The sequence below is a fragment of the Passer montanus genome, unplaced genomic scaffold (genome assembly GCF_014805655.1).
Source record: "Passer montanus isolate IOZ18808 unplaced genomic scaffold, ASM1480565v1 scaffold4, whole genome shotgun sequence".
Lineage (NCBI taxonomy): Eukaryota > Metazoa > Chordata > Aves > Passeriformes > Passeridae > Passer > Passer montanus.
In genome coordinates this window covers 2,609,626-2,629,402 of record NW_024368818.1, presented here as the reverse complement: position 1 = coordinate 2,629,402, position 19,777 = coordinate 2,609,626, and the positions used below count along the sequence as shown (strand labels likewise).

At 43.0% G+C, this 19,777-nt stretch overlaps 2 protein-coding genes across 6 annotated transcripts in view; one reads left to right on the top strand and one right to left on the bottom strand.

Annotated features, from left to right (window-relative positions):
• LNX2 (ligand of numb-protein X 2) overlaps positions 1-1,078 on the bottom strand; it is a 58,368-nt gene extending 57,290 nt beyond the window's left edge. For 2 of the 5 annotated variants that reach the window (XM_039718348.1, XM_039718347.1), the window contains exon 1: positions 946-1,009. The gene's annotated coding sequence lies outside the window, so the exon portion shown is untranslated. Of the gene's footprint in view, positions 1-941 lie in introns of all 5 variants that reach the window. The other 3 variants (XM_039718345.1, XM_039718349.1, XM_039718350.1) reach the window with 3 other exon arrangements.
• Positions 1,079-1,180: 102 nt separating this feature from the next.
• POLR1D (RNA polymerase I and III subunit D) lies at positions 1,181-19,454 on the top strand. Its single transcript, XM_039718351.1, has 3 exons — positions 1,181-1,634; positions 10,044-10,118; positions 18,099-19,454. Exons 1-3 carry the CDS (start codon positions 1,609-1,611, stop codon positions 18,382-18,384), a joined length of 387 nt encoding a protein of 128 aa, XP_039574285.1. The 5' UTR covers positions 1,181-1,608; the 3' UTR covers positions 18,385-19,454.
• Positions 19,455-19,777: the final 323 nt, after the last annotated feature.

The following is a 19,777-nucleotide window of genomic DNA, read 5'->3' as shown; positions in this document are numbered from 1 at the left end:
AGACTATCAAATGTAGTCCAAAACTAATCCTTCACAGACATTTTTTACTCCGCACACAAACAAAAACCAAACCCCCAAATCATGTAATTAAAAGAGGAATTAAAGGAAGCTCAGAAGTACTTAATAGATTTCTAGAGAAGTAAGCAATCAGCACTATGCATTATGAACACGGTAAGAAAAGCCACCAGAGACTACCAGATTCATTCCCACCAGAGCTCCAGGAACGATTTTCTCAGTTGACCAAGTACTATGACTCCGTCAAGAGCAATGACAATTTTAAAGTACGCCTTGTTAGAAGTACAAAAGACTAAAAGTTTTCTAAGCGCATTTTCAGTGCTAAGAGCTAACAAATGAGGGGAGAATCAGGGAGTGTGGATCGGAGCTCCTGGGGCTAGAGTGAACGTTCGGAAATAGCTGCCAACCGCACGGACTCCAGCGGCATTTCGCAGCCAGCCCCGAGTTCCTCTGGCGCAGCTGTAAAACACACAACCTGAAACCCGCTCCTGCAGCAGGGGTTCGCTCGCAGCTGTTCCTCTGCCTCCCCCGCACGCAGTAATCTGACTCCTTTCCAGAAAAGAGCTTCTTTAATGAAGCCACACGAGAGGAGCATAGGTGTACCGGGGGACCCAGAACCAGGCGCTTTCCGAGCGGCTCTCCGGCACCCGAGCCCGCAGCTCAGCCTCGCAGAGACGCGCTGCGGGGGCAGGCGCCGCCGCGCTCAGCCCCGCCGCCGAGCCGGGCACTCCAGGGCGGGGACGCTGCTCCCAGGCTCCCACCTCAGCCCCGCACGGCGGCTCCGGGGCCCGGCCCCGCTCCCGTACTTGTTGCCTGCGCAGAGCGGCTCAGCCCGGCGCCGCCGCCCCCGCGGGGACCCCCGCGCCGCCGCCACCGAGGGAGGCTGAGCGGGGCTGAGCCGCCCGGCACCGCGCGGGGCAGGGAACTTACCGCGCCGGCTCCGCGCAGCGCTCTCCTCCTCGGCTGCACCCGCCCCGCCTCGGGGAAAGCAAACTCCGGGCAGCAGCACTTGGAGAACGTGTCTCGCCGGGCCGGGCCGGGCCGGTGCTCCCGCCTCCGCCCCCCGCCGCGGGCAGCGGCGCGGCCCAGGGTGTCCCCGTCGCTCGCCTGATCGGCTGTGCGGAGCCCGGAGCGGTGGGGAGCGCGGGCGGGGCCGGCGCGGAGGAGGGGCCGGGCGGGGCGCTGCTCGCCCAGGGCTGCCCGCGGACCTGTCCCCGCCTGCCCGAGCCCCGCGGCCGCGCCCGAGGAGCAAACCCCGGGCGGCTCCGTGACTAAGAGCCCCAGCGGCGTTCCCGCCCTCCTCACACTCAGTCACCGCCCCGCGCCTGCTTCCCCCGCCCTGCCGGAGGTGCACGGGGATCCTGCCCGCTAGGGAGCCCACGGCCCCCGCTCTCTTTCGGCGGGGGCGCGACCACCGGTGCTGCAGGTGCCGGGCGGGGTGTGGCGGGGCCCGGCTCGCACCGCCCCGGCTCCTCCCGCCGGGGTCCTCGCCGGCCCCTACGCCCGCCCCGCTGCCCCGCCCCGCCCGGCCGAGAGCGGGGGATGGCGCCGGCCTGCCCCTGAGGAGCCGCAGCGGGGGACGGTGGGGGAGCCATGGAGGAGGACCCGGAGCTGGAGAGGTGAGGGACGAGCGACAGCGGGGCAGCGGTCCCGAGAGCGAGCGGCCTGTGCGGGGCTGCTGCACCGCTCAGGGCCCGGCAGCGCCTCCCGCGCCGCCAGGCCCGGGCAGCGCTGGGCTGGGGCTGGGGCTGGGGCCGGGGCCGGCTCCTCCCGCCCGATCGCTCCGCGCCCAAAACGGGCCCCGAGCTCCGGCGGGCTCTGCCCGCGGTCCCCAGACAGCCCCTGCGGTGGGGGCGCGGGCAGGGCAGCCCGAGGGCAGCGCGGCCTGGGGCTGCTCCTGCCCTGTCTTCCGCACAGAACTTCGGCTGCGTGCTGATGTCCCTTAGAAACAAGGTTGGAAGGTCTTGGGTGCTTCACTCCTCGTGAGTTACAACTTGATCAGTTGTGTACTCGGTAAAAAAAATTCAAAAAATCCCAGAACACCTTATGTTGTTAGGAATTTCAGTTGTCAGTGCTGGATAGTTGGCTGCTGACCAGTTGTTAGAATTGTATTCTTGTATCAAAAAAATACAAAATGTTTGGCAGTTATTTTGTCAAAAAATAAAATCGTTTTCTACTTGGCATTTCGTTGGGACCGATGGATTCGTCTTGCAGCACGTTTTGAGTTGCAGTGCTCCCAAGCAAAGACTGAGGAATAAAACATTGATTTCTAAATTGGGATACTCAAAGTAGGCCTCTCTTGCTTTCATTTTAGAAATAGACTTCTGGTGTTTATGTCACAAATGTTTTGCAAAATAGTCCTGTTTGTGATTGGGAATTTTTTTTTAATTGCAAGTTTATTTCTGGGTTGTTCACTTTCTTTATGGCTGTTTAAAACAGCAGGTACCATGAAGTGGTGACCAGAAGCTTTCTGAACTGTTCTCCTCATGGTTCTCTCCTTTAGCTTTTAAGAAACCATATCTGCGAATGCTTACTGAAAATAACTTTTTTCTGTTTATATTTGGCAGGTATTTGAAATGTGCCAAAAGCAATAGTACTGAGACAGTGGAAGGGCTAGAGAGCTTAATGCTTTCTAAGAGGCTTTTAATTCTTGCTGAGCTGCTTCTGCTCTCAGATCATCAGTTTAATAATTAAAGCTTCTTTCTGTGCATGCATGAATTTTTACTAGTGCCATTCCAAACTTAAGCCTTTTTCAAACATTGATTTCTAAATTGGGATACTCAAAGTAGGCCTCTCTTGCTTTCATTTTAGAAATAGACTTCTGGTGTTTATGTCACAAATGTTTTGCAAAATAGTCCTGTTTGTGATTGGGAATTTTTTTTTAATTGCAAGTTTATTTCTGGGTTGTTCACTTTCTTTATGGCTGTTTAAAACAGCAGGTACCATGAAGTGGTGACCAGAAGCTTTCTGAACTGTTCTCCTCATGGTTCTCTCCTTTAGCTTTTAAGAAACCATATCTGCGAATGCTTACTGAAAATAACTTTTTTCTGTTTATATTTGGCAGGTATTTGAAATGTGCCAAAAGCAATAGTACTGAGACAGTGGAAGGGCTAGAGAGCTTAATGCTTTCTAAGAGGCTTTTAATTCTTGCTGAGCTGCTTCTGCTCTCAGATCATCAGTTTAATAATTAAAGCTTCTTTCTGTGCATGCATGAATTTTTACTAGTGCCATTCCAAACTTAAGCCTTTTTCATTCATGGCAAGTTGAAACTATGCCGCTGTTCTTCCATGGTGACTGTTGGTTGCTGTTGCCATGCTGGGGACCTGCGGTTCTCTGGGCAGTTCAGGACACAGCTGACCTCACCAGCTGTATCCGACTGCTCCACAGTCACCTCCTGACTGATGCTCTTCTTCCCAGGAGCTGCATTCAAAGTTTTACCCATCCTCGAAGGTTCAGTCCAAGTTGGGATTTGCTACTCCTGTTCTGTGGCAGCATGGTGGGTAATGAGGATGAAGTTCAGTGTCACTTATCAAAGTGACACAGTAGGGTTTAGCTGTTTGGTGTCACCAGTCCATGTCACTGTGCACCTCAGAGGGTGTTTAGTCAGCCCCAAACACATTATAACTACAGTGTAGTGCACTCAGCAATTAGCTCTTCCTGTCCTGGATCCACCTATCATTAGTTATGTTTTCATACCTTAAGTTTTCATACCAGCTCAATTTGGCAGTAGCAGCCTGAATTCAGCTTGTGCTCTGTGCATTTAGAGGCTGTGCTTTGGCATTGCTTCCTGTACAGTCTTCAGTACAGAGCCCCTCCAGTCTAACACAGACCTTTCTTTATCCTTTGGGTTGCAGGCATTATGGCTTAGGTTCACATTCAATAACTTACTGGTCATATTCTCCTGTGAATACTGTATCAATGGTAGTTTTAATGTAATTTTTAAGGGTTTTATATTATGGGTTTAACATACAAATAATAGCATTTCTGTTCTGTAGCCACAGTGTTAACTACTTTAGATGGATTTTTAGCGTTTAAAAATGGGTTTATGTGGAATATTTTGAGTAGTCTGTCTCTGAATTCAGGCTTGTTTTGCAATACACAGGTCTTAAATAAAAACTTAAGGTTTTTATACATGTGGTTTTTATTTAATTTACCGTGAGGGAAAAAGAAGTGTAGTATTTTTGTGCACTTTTCAGGTCAGAAATGAATTTTGTGTCCCAGTATTCCAAAAAGTGATCTGTTAAGTCAGTCGCCCTATATTTTTGTTATTATCCGGGGAGAAGTCTCTTCATCTAGCTTCTTTTATTTTATCCTTACTGCCACATTTCCTGATACTATTTTTCAATTTTACCATGTCTGACTCTCACTTGATCTTGCTTTTGATGTTTTCCTCACTTTAATATGAAGTGAGGTTTTCCTAGAAGCCGAATACTAATTTTTAAGTTCCTGTGTGACTGTTGCATTCTGTGGATTTTAAAACTCTAAAAGCTGTAAATGCCACAGATGTGTAAAACAGTAATATTTGCTACATTCTACTGAACTACTTCTGCTCCATCTTACCCAATAACCTTTGGTGGAAGTATGAACTGAGATTTTCCCCTGTGAACTTGTTGGTACATCAGTGAAGACCCTGAGACTTGAGGTTCCATGTGATTCTTAAGAAAATTTCAAATTATGTTAACATATGATTAATGGTATTTGAAGTTATGAGCCAAGAAGGAGGTGGAAAAAGTTGTGAATCAGCTAGTAGGAGCTGTTCAGTTTGTTTTCTCTGCAAGCACCTATAAGTGCTTTTCCTAGTGTATTTCAACTAAATATACACTGAGATATTGTGGAGGTCACCATTTTCATTCCTATGTAAAAAATTAAGTATTTCCTTCCCCCTCTGATTCCTAAAATATTGTCATTGTGGTTCTGTGTGTTTGAAGCACAGAAGATGCATCATTTCTCTTCAAATACAGAGGAAGTGGCTTTGTTATACTGTGTGTCCATATCCTTCCATAATTCATTCTGTCTTTCAATACCTAGAAATATTTCACAACCTTGAATATCGTGCTTTATTGGAAGTACCTGCCAAGCTTATTTAGAGCATCATTTACTTGGGATTGTTTCCTAAGGAGGTGCTGCTCTGAATCACAAAGAATGCTATAATTCTGTAACAAGAGGCCTGTAGCTGAGTTGAGAATCAATAATTAATATTTTTGCTGCACAAGCAGCCCAACTACGCTTGCAAGCGAGCTTTGTGCCTTGGAGAAAATTAATGGTTCTTACTATTGATTTTAATAGTTAAAGTCAAGTGTCAGAATTCAGTATTCCTTACTCCTGGTGAAAAAAAAAATGTAAAAGTGGTCTGCAAGCTAAGATTGGTGTTTGAAATGGAGTGCTACGATCACTACTCAGGCTGGTGAGAATATCAGCACAGAAATGTGCTGCAAATAGCACTCACAAGACTTGGCAAGTAGATTGCTTAAATAAGTACAAAACCTGATCAGCAAAGAATGAGAGCATTCGCATTCCCAATGTGGGATGTCTTTGAGCAAATGTCAGGAAGCTTGTGGCATATTGTGCTTATTTTCATTTTTCCTCTTGTAGCTGTGGCCTAGGTTTTATTCCTGACTTTCATTTTCATTAGTTTTCTTAGTAAGGGTGAACAGATAGGACCAGCTCGTGAGATTTAATTTTAAATAACACTGTCAGTGTCTTCAGTCACTTGTTTGACTGAAGGTCTTGATATCCATTATTCAGCTGTAATTGGAATACCAACATTCACTTCTATTTCTAGTCCCATGCACAGTTAAAAATAAGTTGTATAGTTAGCATAAAACTGCTTTGAGAAAATTGATTTTAAAAATTGCTAATTGTTTTTCCTGAGCTTGCAGCTTGCTGTCAGGACCTGGAGTGCCTCAGGAAGTAGACTTAAGTGTGGTTTTTGCCAGTTGCAGTAGAGGAGAAGCTTGGTCTTTGAGCTTTAATAGTAGTGCAATACACTGCAAACAGTTATTAGTGCTTTCATGAGATGTGTTTGTTAAAGATGTCCCTTCTCTGACTGCGAGATGTTGGATATGAATACCGCCCTCCTGCTCCAGGTCTGTGCCCTTCTGTAGCTGACTGTGTGCTGTGAAGCAATTCCAGTAGATATATTTTAATTAGAGCTCTCATCAGGATCATTAATGAGATGCTGGTGTGGGTGGAAATGGCAGAGTTTTTTAGGTTATGTGCCAAAAGCTCCTAGTTAGGACTACAGACAGACCATGATGGATGGGGGAACCCAAACATCACCCAGTCCTGGCTTCTCCCAGGCCTGTGCCAAGAATTACCAGCCCATCAGAGCTCTATCTTCATGAGCCCAAAGGAGGATGGGGACACACACAGCAGGTGGGAACTCACAGTAAGGTCAGAGAGAAATGCATGTCTTCCTTGGGCCCCCCTCCCGCTCCAGGGCTCATCCTAAGAGACAGCCTGGGCCTCCAGGCATGGTACTGTGCAAGAGGAGTCAGTCCTGGAGCATCTTTGGGATTTAAGGGCATTGCTGCATGGGGTTGTGGGAGGGGTTATGGGATGCAGAAGAAAATCATTTTGTGATCACATAGGGCATGTTGCGAGGAAAGGGTCAAAAATGGAAGCTTTGCCAAGGGGGCAGTAGTTTTGCTCAGGTGATGTTGCAGCTGGGAATACTAAGAATATCAGTGTGGGAAGACTTCATATATTATGCCTACTGCTGATTATACTCTGGTTTGACAGAGCTGTAGAGATAACATAAACATTATCAGAGACTTACGAGGCATTTCCACAGACAGGCTTGAGCCTCCTGCTGAGAGAGAGTGATCAAAAGCCCAGAGATGATAGAAAGTACAGCAAGGTGATGAACTGCATGTGTGCAAGGCCCTTTGATAAACTGGGGCAAGCAGTGGGCTCCCCTGGCCACTCAGATGAACTGAGCCTAAGGAGCCTGTGTCCCTGTGTGTCCCTGCTGCACGGCCTTGTTTGTGAGGTAAGGACAGAAATCCACACTCTGCATTTCAGCTGTGGCTTGGTGGTCACCCTGGTCGCTGGTCTGTGTTGCTTCACTTGTGGCTTATTATGGGATGTATAGGGAAGAAACCAAAGACAGGGAAAGCAGGAAGTTCTAGTGATGTGGGGAGAACTGAGAATGGGAAAATAAAGGAACAAGGGAATAAAAAGGTCTGATCATGTGTGTATAGGCTGCAGGTTGGTACTCTTGTCTGGCCGTGCCCTGCGCCTAATCATCACAGTCCGTCCTGTCTTCCTGTAAAATTCCCTTCTAACTCTGTCTTGGGTGAAGGACTCTGTTGGAGGGGAGAGGGTGTACATCCTAGTGCTAGCAGCTGCAGTCACACTGTGGGTTGGAGGGACCATGTGTCCATGGTGCCAGCTACTTGAACATGTGAAGGTTTGGATGCCAGCAGCTGGGCTTGGGCCCTGGGCTGGAGGCCTGGGTGCTGATAACTAAGGACATTTCATGGAGTAAAACCAAATGCTAGCCCCTGAAATGGGATTGGGGACCATGTGTTTATCTGTGCTGTAGTAGTGGAGCAAGTATGGTGTATGAGGGACTGTGTGGCTGTTGGTGAAGATCAAGCTGGAATATCTGGTAAGTGGGTGAATAAGGAGAGAGCTGGAGCATGAGCTTGTATCTCCAAGAGCCAGGAGGAGCTAGCTGTTGAGGCCATCAGGGAGTCCTGGCCAGCTGCTGAAGAGGTGTAGGGTGAGGGGTGAGATGTGTATGTGTGCTGGTGTGCCTCTACAGGCAAGACTGAAGTGGGGTTGGATGTTGGGATCAGGGTGTCCCAGTCAGCCCTGTGTGATAGTCTGTACTGGCAGTGCAGTTGGCTGAAGTTTTGGGGTCTTCCCACATTTGGCTGGAGAGAAGAGCAGGATGAAGCAGTAGGTCTGAGCACACTGTGTGTCTGTCTGTGATGGTTGTGGCCAGCAGTCTAAGTGCCTGGTGTGTGCATCTGCCTCTTGGGAGTGGTTTTCAGCTACTGGTTGCTACTGGTTGGACCTGGACATGGAGCTGTGGCTGCCTGGCCTCTCCGCTGTCAGATCCAGCATCATGCATTTTCTCCTGACAGTCATCTGTACTCACAAACCATGGGTGGTCTCTGTAATAACATGGTCTTTTCTTTGCCTGTAACTATCAGATATACTTCTTTATTACCAATTATTCATTTTTTCAGTCTATCCATTTGACCTTTTGGAAAAAAATTATGATCCTCTTCCCCTGAGTGAGGAATAGAAAATACTTCTCATTTTGCCTGACTAGGAATTATTATATTATTTTGACACATGCATTTATGATACTGGTTATTAAGATATATGCAATGGGAGCTTTGCCTATAACCTTGGAATACAGAGAGAGGAAAAACTCTAATCCCTCAGAAATGTAAATAGGTCTTGTACCATACTCTTGAAGATAAAAATATCACTGCTTGTACCTTCATGTTACTGTAATTCTGCAACTTGATTGCCCAAAAATAATTGCCACAGCAAGTTTTAAGTGGTGCTTGCTATAAAAGATGTCAGAATGATGACAGAGTTCTTAAATGTGCCCCTGTCCCTAATTTTCCCTCCTATCAGTCCCCCAGTGTTTGGTTGGTTCTCATGTGAAAGTTACATGCTGCATTCCCTTTGCTCATGCTGCTGCCTTTAGAATTGAAGCTGGCAGCCATGGAACTGTTTGTATTGTAACCAAGCTGTAAAAATGAAGAGAGCAAGGAATGTGGAGTCCCACGAGGCCTGTAAAAGCAAATTTTAAAAACTTGTTTGCGTAGCTTTTGGCTTACTTGTGTAGAGGATATAAGTTCAGTGAGTGGAAACATTATTTCAGAGAGGATCTTGGCATTGTGTTTCATTTGTCTGTGCAAGCTGAAAGGGCTTTGTAAAGCTGCAGTGAATAAGGGTGATGTTGAAAGAACGGTATTAGGAAACAGTGGTTGATAATGAAGGTGTGGAATTAGAAGGCTGCTGAGGTGGATGCCACATCAGTCTGAGCTTTAATATAACAAAAAATGTCTCTTATAGTTAATGACATGTAATTCCTACCTAAGTTAATAGAATTGGTCTCACCATATTAATTTATTATGATGTTTTCCCTGAAACTGAATCATAGCTGTTTAAAATACCTATGTGTGTGCTTTATTAGTGCTTTGTAGCTCAGATTATTTGGTTTCTTATTTCAGTTATAAATTGTTACAGCTTTTATAGTACAATCGTAATGACTGGCTTTTAATCTTTCAGTCAGGTTTTTTTTAAAAAGAGAATCACCGAGTTTGGTAACTGGTAGTTAAAAGTCAGACACTTTCTTCCCCTTTCTCCTCACCTTTGTCTGACATTGCTGTTTGAAGGCTCAGGACAAGCTTCTGTTAAAGCCTTGTGTTCTTACCATAATTGCTATAACTTAGCTCAGGATGCTCAGATAGCAAATTCTGGGTCTGGAGAAAAAAACAAATTTTGCTGTAATTTCATGAAGATCTTTGCATGCAGCATCTTATGTTCCAGTGCCATGGCCTGTGTTTTGCACCCTTTTTTTGGTGTTCTTGCAAGTAGCCATCCCATACCCATCACTTCTCTTACCTGGGAAGGCAGCAGTGGCTGGTGAGGTTGCTGGTGCTGAACTTGGCATCTTAGAGAAGGTATCTCTGACAAATGATGGGAGAGAGATACTCCTTTTCCATGAGTGCCTGTGATATGATGGGATATCCAGCTTGTCCTCACAGGCAGAAGTATGCTTAAAAAGGATTTCAACTTCCCCAAGCCCTGCTCTTCATTCAGTGTTACAGTTTTGTATTTGCAACAGCTTTAGTTGGTTTTAATATTTCAGAATGTTTCTTTTAATCTTGGTGCATAGGAGTTTGAATTATCTTAAAAGTCAAGGTGATCTTTATTAAGCTTCTTTATTGCTTAATTACTAGAGTGAATAAAGCTATCTGTTTTATTTGCTTAAGTGCATAAAGTGGCAAGTTCTTGTGTTCCACTAGTGGTGACCTTGTCCTTTTTCTCTTACTTAGGAAGGCTGTGGAAGAGTTACTTAAAGAGGCAAAACGTGGGAGAACCAGAGCTGAAACAATGGGAGCTATGGGTTGGTAAGTTGTCAAGGAGAAAATTAATTCTGATGCCAAAATAAATCTTTCTTTAATGTGTGACAGAAGTCTCTACTTTTTTATGTGTTTTGTGTTATATAATTTGTCTTCATCCACATATTTGGGCAAAAATTCCAGTCTAAATAAGAAAGAAGTTCAGGTAAATTCTGTCTGTGTGAAATTGCTTGTCTGAATGTGTTGAAGACAAGGCAATTGGAAAATTGAGACTATGTTCTTATAATAGATGGAATTGAAAAGTTTGGGTTGGAATCTCATGAGTCTTTGTGCATGTACTTACATAATGGCTCATGTTACTGGGTTAGACTCTCTTTTAAGTGAAAAAAATTCATAACCTGACAAAGAAACCTAAAGCCTTACATTAATAAAACAACAAACTAGCCTTTATTAGACAATTCATATGTAAATTGTAGCCAAAAATGAACTCAATGAACTCAAAAGTATAATCCAGTTTTGGAAGAGGTTTACTTTTTAATACTAAAAAAACATAATACCCAGGGGCTAATTTGTATAGTAACTGGGAAAAAAAATCACAGTATTTAAATTTTAAATTAAATACAGCATTAATTCTTCAATGCAGTATTCCAGATTTTACAGCTAGATTGACATGGAATGTAATGCATGTAATTATAATTAGAGAAGTAATCACATGCTGAGGAGGGTCATTCATCATAAAATAATGTACATGACTTTAATAAGAAGCCATTGGATCTAGGGATGTTCATGCAAGTAGTGCACCAGTTGATTGCTCTAAATGCACTTGTAGATAAGGTTTGTCTTCCTCCATCAACAGTACTAAGAGATAAGCCTGCACTGTTCATTAAGTTCTCAGCTCAGTAGTCTGTTTTAATAGCTCTGAAGACATTAAAATAGTGTCTTGCTGAAAAAAAAAAAGTTGCTCCTTTATGTTTTCAAACAGGTTTAGGATTTTCTGTATGTTTTACTCAGTATTTCTTTTAGGGATGCAGTTCATAGCCTTTCTGTTAAAATAGCTGCATTGGTGTAATCCCCCAGAGTGGCTGTAGCTGTACTGATCCACCGTGCTTTGACCCTGTCAGCCTAGCCATGTGGCCAGGTAACCCAGTGCACATAATTAGCACCATGAAGTGATGTATGCATCCAGTTACTGTGAATTTGCAAGTTGATTCCAGATATGGAAACTAAACATTTCTGCAGGGAGGTGATCAGGAGCCCCTGTACAATTTTGCTGCCACTTGTGCAGTCTGGAGTACCTGCCAGGAGAGTGTATGGGCATCTGCTCCTGAATGTGTCTCCTTCTTACTCCTTGTTTGTAAGAGGATAGTGGTTCTGTTCAGCTGGCTGTGATGATCAGCTCAGAATGCAGTTTGCTAAAACCTGATTCCTGCAGCCTGCCAGCGAATGGGATAGGCAAGGATGGCCTGTTGTTCAGAGCAGTTGCAGATTAATGGTGTCTGGCTAGGTCAGGGTTCTGTTAAAGTTGCAGGAGGAAAGGACTGTCAAGAAGCTTCAGGCACAGGAAGACTGTTGACATAGGGATTGGCATGGTGATATCCTGAACTGAGGCTGTTGGAGTCCTTCCAACTGCAGAGGTACATGTGAACAGCTGTGCTGGGTCAAACAAAGGATCCATCCCTGCAGTGCCCTGTATCCATCAGGGACCCATACCCAGTACTAAGAAGTGACTTGCTGAATAGCTTTGTTTCTGAATATGCTCAGTAGTACCTTGTTCAAGATACTTCTTCTGCAGCTCAGGATATCATGTTCTTGAGAGATGATTTCTTTGTATGTAATGCATCTCCAGGGATTTTTACCTCATTGAATTTATCCTTAGAGAGACTGGTAGTAATCCCTTTTGTGACAAATCTACTGCTGTAGGGTTTGGCATAAGCTAGTGTATGGCTGGCATGTGTGGCTGTAAGGAAAGTATAAAGCCCCCCAAAGGCAAACTCCCATTAAGTCTTTGCTGTCCAGTTCTGCAGGTATGACAGACAGAACAGAAGCTGCCAGTGCTGTCACCTCTTCAATATTTTTTATGCCCTGTTATGCAGTTCATGTGCTTCTGAACTGGCCCAACAGCTAGGTATTGCATAAACACATGGGACATACAATGGGTAAGATATTTGGAAGGAGATTTAACTATGCTCAGTTGAGTATCAAACTCCAGCAAAATGCTGTCAAGTGTTACTGATCCTGAAGGGCTTCAGAGATTACACCCAGCACTGACATGTAACCTTGCAAGGTATGAACTACTGAGAAGAAAGTAAATTCTGCTCAGAGCTCTCTGGATAGCAAATGAAATGAGCAGAAAAGTTAGTTCATGAAAATGTGTATTAGTAGATAGAGGAAATCATAGCTGATAAAAGCAAAGACAAGGTAATCACCAACTTGTCTAAAAGCACAGTGCTAACAGGTAAAACACAAAACCTTCCTTCCTTGCCAAACTCAAAATGCTTGCAGGTGTGTTTCATGAGGACTTCTGGGATTCCTCAGCCCTTTGTCAGAGGAGTCCTGGAGAAGAGATGCACACACCCTGGAGACATCTAGTGTAAGGCCATCAGTCCTGCATTGGCACTGGAAAGTTGAAGCAGCTCAACCTATGAAGAAAAGATTTGTTCTGCCATCTGTCTTTGGGTAAGGAGAAGCAGAGGCTACTACTCCTCATACTTCACTGATTCCAGTTCATGTTGCTCTCCAGCAGCTGTTGAATACTGGGAAATACATTTCTGGAGTCAGTGGCATTTGACAGAAGTTGGTCAAAGGGACGTATATGGAGAAATGGCATTCCTGGGTGGGGTGACTGTATTGTGCATACCATTACAAAGGAGTTGTGTCTCCTCGTGAATATTGATGTCAGCAAAACCTTGGCCAGCAAGCCTCTCAACACTGTTTTGGGACTGCCCTCAGGTTCAAGCCATTGCTCTGTTACTGTCCAGAGTGATTAGTTCTCCATAGCTCAAGTACGCTCTTTCAAAAAAGTTCCCCAAGCACCCTGCCTAATCTTTTGCTGTCTCATAATTTGAGATAGATGATGGTTGCTGGAGCCTAAAATACAAGTATCCAAGCCAGCTTAGCTGACAGGTACAAAAAAAAATGTACAAAGCAATCAACTTGCAGCCCAGTCTCTCGTACAAAGACTGAGCCTCGAAATACAAGACAGTATTGTTAGTATTTCTTCTAGTTTGGGAATGTTTTGCTGATTTTACATTGTCTTACAATTGTAATGTGGATGACATGGGCAAGTGCTGCAACCTTAGAGGCTAGTGGAAGAAAGGCTTGTCCCTGTTTGGGACAAGTAACCAGCAGGGAGGTTGGCAGTGATATTGGCCAAGAGTCTGTTCAGGAAGGGAAATTATCTGAGGCTCTCTGGACGTGGAGCAGCTGTCAGTATTGCCAGAGGGCTGCACAATCTCTTAGCTGGTTAAGAATCTCAGCTCACTGGCCTCCATACTCTCAGGACTGCTCAGATAGGCAGTATGTAGGTCCATGGTAAATGAATCCAAGAAATGCTAGATATTTTTATTTGTAGATTTCATTCAGCAATGCAGTATTTCTAGTTTCTACAGTGTTCCTTTTGTATGTACTCGCTGGCCATGGTGATTCTTGTTGGGGGGGTCTCCTGAATCTTTATGATAACACATGATGTAGATCCTGTTGCTAATGTATCTGGCTCAAGCATTAGTACAGCTAATCACAAATAAGGAAATGTGTGAGAGAAGAGTAAGGAAGAACCCTCTTCTGAAGGTGTCTGAATCCTGGAAATGTTAACCAGAAAGGAGCAGAATCTGTGGCTGAATCCTAGTGATGATGCTGTGATGCTGGAACTTCTGAAATGAGAAAAGACAGCAGAGCAGTTGTCTGGAAGCTAACATTTGAAAGATCAGTTTGATCTAGGGTGGGAAGTTTTGGACAAATAGTCTAAGAACATTTGAAATGGTTAGATAAATAGAGGCTAGATGAAATAGGATATTTGGGGGTTTCCATTGTTTTTAGTTAAAATAAAGACAAATGTTCAGTTTCTTTGAAGTGTTTCTCTTGGTTCTAAGTACATAATTCATGAGCTTCTTTATAGCAGTGAAGTTAGGTCCCATTTAAGCGGTTGTTCTGCTTTAACTAAGAAAGGCAGTCAAAATGCCACAAAAGTTACTGTGTGAAAAAAGTTCTAGATGCCTTTTTCCCCCAATGTATAGGTCTGCTCTTTAAAGATGCTGATAAGATGAGCTAAAGCTAAATCAAATGCAGCTTCTCATCTTGTTTGAAAAGCTTATGTAAAGTAAGAACTGGAAAACATTCTATTTTTTGATTGTTTGTTCAGCTCTGCATTGTAAGAGTAGATGAACTTACAATTAAAAAATTTGGAAGCATTACATTATTTTTAACTCTATTTTTTGTAAAGCAATCCTAAAATTGCTTTCCTGTAGATAGCTTTCTGTTCAATACCAAATCTGTTAGAAGTACAGCAGAATACAAAATGATGATGGTGAGGATACTGAAACTGTGAAGTGCTGTGTTGCATCTTGTCTTTGAATGGCTGTTGTGTGCAGGAACACTGCAGTGGATTCCCCTCAGCTTTCATTTGAATATGAGGAAAAGGGGGAGAAACAGGGTACAGATAGAGACTGAAAAGTAAATATGTTAAAATCTTGTAATCAGGCCACATCCTAAGTCAAGCTGTCACTGGAACAGATTGCCCAGAGAAGCTCTGGATGCCTCTTCTCTGGAAGTGTTTAAGACCAGGTTGGATGGAACTCTGAGCAACCTGGTCTAGTGAAAGGTGTCGCTGTCTGTGGGGTTGGAACTTGATAATCTGTAAACCAGATGATTCTATGGTCCTACAAAGTCCTGCCAGCTGTACCTGGCTACCAAGACCATATTTCAAAGCTTTCAGTGTCCTCTGAGGCATCCTCTTTCGTAAGGTCCCCCATAAAAGGGTAACAACATAGATTACTTGGTCTGGCAAAACAGCCTCTAGCTGTTTCCCCTCCCCCTTCAGTCACTCTTCTATTGAAATATTATATTTTCCATGGCAGTTTGGAAATTATAGAAATGTACTTGCCAGTTCATCCATAGTGAACTTTTTTTCTTGGAAAGATGGACTTTACTCTGTGTGATAAGGCTGACTGTGCCAATCCTGTTTGGTGTGTCCAGTTACTCAGCAGAGAAGGACTGGCACTTTTCATTGTGCTCTTGTGTCTTCAATGGTGTCAGCATGTTTTTACTCTAAAGAACTTGTATAGTGCATTTCTGTGCTGAACTGCACTGCTGCACTGGATGACAGGCACTGGTTAGAAATTCTGTTACTGCAGATAAGTGGACTTAAATGGTCAAAAATAGGGTTAATATTTGACCTATGTTAACAATGACTGATTTAATTTTTTTTCTCAAAAGGCAATATCATTGTCAACATGCAGTGTGTTGCATTGTCTTGGTTATTACATAGTGGAGAGATTTTGAGGGGTCTGAGATTTATTCATGGAGGGGGGCAAGATTCTGTCAATGAGAATAGCTTGATGCAGCTTTTGGAGCACACAGAGCAAAAAGCGGACCTTACAATGGGTGAAGATTCTGCTACAGAACTGGAGTCTGGTAGACAGGAAAGCCCTAGCACTTCAGTTTGTCCTTGCCTCACACATGCCTGCAGCCTGCTTGGGGCACATTTCAGTTCAGAACTCTAATGTTCCTTTAGCTTGTTTGGATTTTGCTTTGGTTTGTTTGTTTTAAAGCAAAGCTTCTCAAATCAGTTCTGTGGCACAGTTTGCTGGTCACAGCAGTACTGTGTTCCACCATGCCCGGGCTGAGATTGCCTTCCCAGCCCTTGAGAACTCACCTGAGGGCAAACCTGTTTGTGAATTGAGCACTGCAGGATCAGACCCTACAGCAAACCCAAGGCCAGTCTTGGAGATGCCAATTTCCTCACTTTTAGAGATGCTCTCAAAGATATTAGTGGATTCATACAGTTCACTTTAATCTTCACACTTCCATGTGTACCATGGCTACATGTAAACATGATCTTTGTGTGTGCCTGTAATATAGCACATGCCATACATCTTGTTTGCTTTAAGATATAAAGGCAGCGTTTGCTGTGTTGAAGTCTGAAGTCAATAAAACTAAGAACTAATGGTTTTTTTCAGTGCCATGACTTACTGCTGCTCCATGAAAGCCTCGTGGCTCACTTTAATCACAGTATGATGGTAAACTAATGGCATCTCTTAGCTGACTCTCAAGCCCAGCATTTCTCATCAGTTTTCGTTCTTAGTACAGCTCAGGCAGCACTCATAGTGTCAAAAAGAACTAAATGCTTCGACCTGATGGATTTATTCGGGGCAAATTGACTGTCTCATTCTAGCACTATATATTAGTGCTAAATCAGTGCATTAGCTCTTAAGAAAAAGCAAGAGGGAGAACAAATGTGAAATAGATTTTGCCTGGATGCAGCCTGGAGAAGGCTGCCCTCCTTGGTAGGAAATGTTGAGGTACAATAGTTTAATGCACTCATAAGACATACAAAGGACTTTAATGTTTGCTGGTTTCTCTTATGTCTTGAGTGTAACCTGTGCCATGACTCATTCAGCACCATGTTCATTAGTGATGTAGCTTCAAATAGAAACCCTGTTTGACTGACATTTATTTATGTAATTTACAAAAGAGTTATACCAGATAAAAAAATTATTTTTTTTAAAACCATGATTGAGAAAAACAATGTAGATTTATACAAAGAAAGTTTAGAAAATTCTAAAATTCTATGCAGTAGAAGTGTATCAGAAAATACCTTGTGGAAATAAAACAGCGTGGCTGTATACTTCTAAAATTGCTCTCCTAAGTTCTTGAAGAATTTAGAAGAATGAGAACAATTTAGAAGAAGAACAATTATCAGGAATGCTTAGTAGGCAGACCTGAAGCAAAACACCATGGTAAATTCCATGTCCAGTTAAGTCATGAAGTATGCTGAATAATCATATGTGATCTTTGTTGTAGTTTGCTTGTTGTTCTGATAGTTCTGATGGTTTAGAGGTGTCAAAGGTTTTTGAGTAGTTAGGGTATCATTTCTACACTTACTCAAAATATTCAAGTAGAATAGATGATCTTATCATTGTGGGGTTAGGATTCCATGACTCTTTAGTTGATTCAGTAAGTTGCTGTGATCTCTAACAGCTCTGATTTTTTACAAACTTGTCTCAACACTGTGAAGACAAACACCGCAGTGACTCCAGCTATAAATAAAGTCTTCAGAGTGATTTCTGTTCTCTGTAGGAACATATTAAAATTTGTTTTTTCTTATTTCATTTTTTAAGAGATGATAATTGGGAATAAGTAGAGTACAGCTGATACCAACAAGATAAATGAAATTTACAATACTTATTTCCCAAAACGAGCTGATAAATTATGTGCAAAAGTGTTTAGCTGTGAGTGGAAAAAGTAACAAAAAAAAAAGGAAAATAGTTGGAAAAGTATCTTTACTCTTCTAGAAAAAGAAATAAAGCACTTTGGTGGTTGCTAAGTATAAGTTTAAATTGGTCTTGTGTATGTTTATGCTACAGCTGTTTGGGTTTTTCATGCATGTATATCTTACTTTCTGAATATTACAGGTCACTAGATAATGCTGACTTTAGAAGATTGTGTTCTCTGTAAGCCATTCTGATTTGACTTAGGGCACGTTACTAAATGTTTGATTTCTGAATACCTAAGTTAGGCACCATCAACCTTAAAATATATTGGCATCCTTTGCTTCCCCTTACACACACTACCTTGAGAAAATAATGTGGATTTTCACTGTGTTGAAGTAAAATAATTTCCTTCCCATAAAAAGTAAGACAAAAGAATGGTGATGATCTGGAACTTCTTTTTCTGTACTGAGAGTTTACACTAGGTGGCATGCAAGGAAAGCCAAAATCACAAACTTGTCTTAAAATCACTGAAGTTAAAATCTCAGACTTGTTTTGGGATGTTTTTACATTGTCTTTTGATGACTTTTAAATGTCTTTACAGGTTGAAATGTCCTCTTGCCGGTACAAATAAAAGATTTCTTATTAATACCATCAAAAACACATTGCCGTCTCAAAAAGAACAAGACCCAGAGCGTGAGCAAAAAGAAGATGATAAGGAGTCTGAACCAAACAAAAGCAGGAAAGAAGAAAAACCAAAGAAACGCAGAATTCACCCGTATACGCCCAGCTTTCAATCCAGAAGGAGAGTCAGCTACTCTCCTCCAAGGCACCAAAGCAGGAGCCAGCACACAAAGGATAAACATGAAAAGCGATCAAGCAAGCGATGAGGAGAGGAGAGGAACAAGTATGTGTTGTTACAAGTCAGGAATGTCATTGAGTGTAGGAAAGCGGGGGTGTCTCAGTTTTTCTGGAGTTGATGTTCAAACTTGAGTTTTGAACCAAGTTGCCTGTGTGAGAAGTAACCCTGGGGTAGCTTTAGAAACTTTTCTTTGGGACCTTTAAGAGAAAAGCAAAGTACAGCCTAAAACTTTCAGTTGTTTTAGAACAGACATTCCTTTTACTCTATTCCTTTCTCCCCTTCTGACTAAGCCTAGGGTCTTGGTGATGGAGCGTGATACGTGTGTCAATGTCTAATACAAATCATTTAGTCATGTCACTCTTTTGGAAATAAATTTAAATCAAGCAGAATTCTATTTATTGTGTGAAGTTTGCAGAACTTCTTTGCTGCTAACCAATAAAGAAGTTTTGCTTATTTGGGTTAGAATCTAGAAGAAGAGAAAGCTGGTCAGTGCCTGGCCAAGCATATACATTTTGTATAGAATATAAGAGATTCCTTTCTTTAATATAGAAAGAACAAATTTAAATTGGGCAATGCTGGTTTTGCTTTCCAGGAGGGACTGCTGGGAAATACTGATTTTTGCTTGTTAATGCATATTCACAAACCTATAATAGATAACAATAAACATTACCCCTAAAAAGCTGCAACTGCAATAATTGTCTGTGTTTAGACTTCCCTCTGTAAGGAAGTAGTTGGAACAGTCTGTTGTCATGGTGCTTTCAAAACAAACCCTGAAGACAAAATTGTCATCTTTTCTGTCTACTGCTAGAAAGTTTCCAAGTAAATATGTAATACTAGAAATACCGAGGTGATGCTTAAACTGTCAAATGCTCACTTTCCAAGCCTGCGTGGCAATTCTGTAGTGGTACAGTTCCTAAACTTGTGACCATGAGCACAAATTATACACATTGGCGTCTTCTGTGTCTCACTTCTGTTTGTGTTACATTAACAAACTTCTACGTGAAATATTTTGTATTTTACTGTTCTCAGAAAGAATTGTTTTCAACATAGGTTTGTTTTTGAGTGTGTTGACAATAAAATCGAAAATGTTCATGGAAAGTGCCCTGCGGAATTAATGCTTTTAATGGGTTTCTTAATGTGATGTGCCTCTATGAGGCACGAGTGCCACCTATAGGCGTGTGCGTGCCTCCCCTCTGCAGAGCTGCTGCCGGCTGCCACACGGGAGGGACAGAGTGCAGGGCTGCTCTGGATGCATTTAGGTGCTTGAACTGGGAATTGCTCTTCTGAGTAGGGGGAAGGTGGAAATACTGGCAGGGTCAGCATATCCAATGAAGTGGGATACTTCGACATTTCCCCAGAGGAGTTATGTACAGGACCTCTATTTCCCTGCAAGACCCACAGCACTAAAATAGAACCCTTAG

Excerpts from the sequence above, each read along its gene's own strand:
- POLR1D (XM_039718351.1), top strand. The coding sequence starts at position 1,609 with ATGGAGGAGGACCCGGAGCTGGAGAG. Across the intron at positions 1,635-10,043 it reads GAGGACCCGGAGCTGGAGAG|GAAGGCTGTGGAAGAGTTAC; the intron begins GTGAGGGACGAG and ends TCTCTTACTTAG. Across the intron at positions 10,119-18,098 it reads ACAATGGGAGCTATGGGTTG|GTTGAAATGTCCTCTTGCCG; the intron begins GTAAGTTGTCAA and ends ATGTCTTTACAG.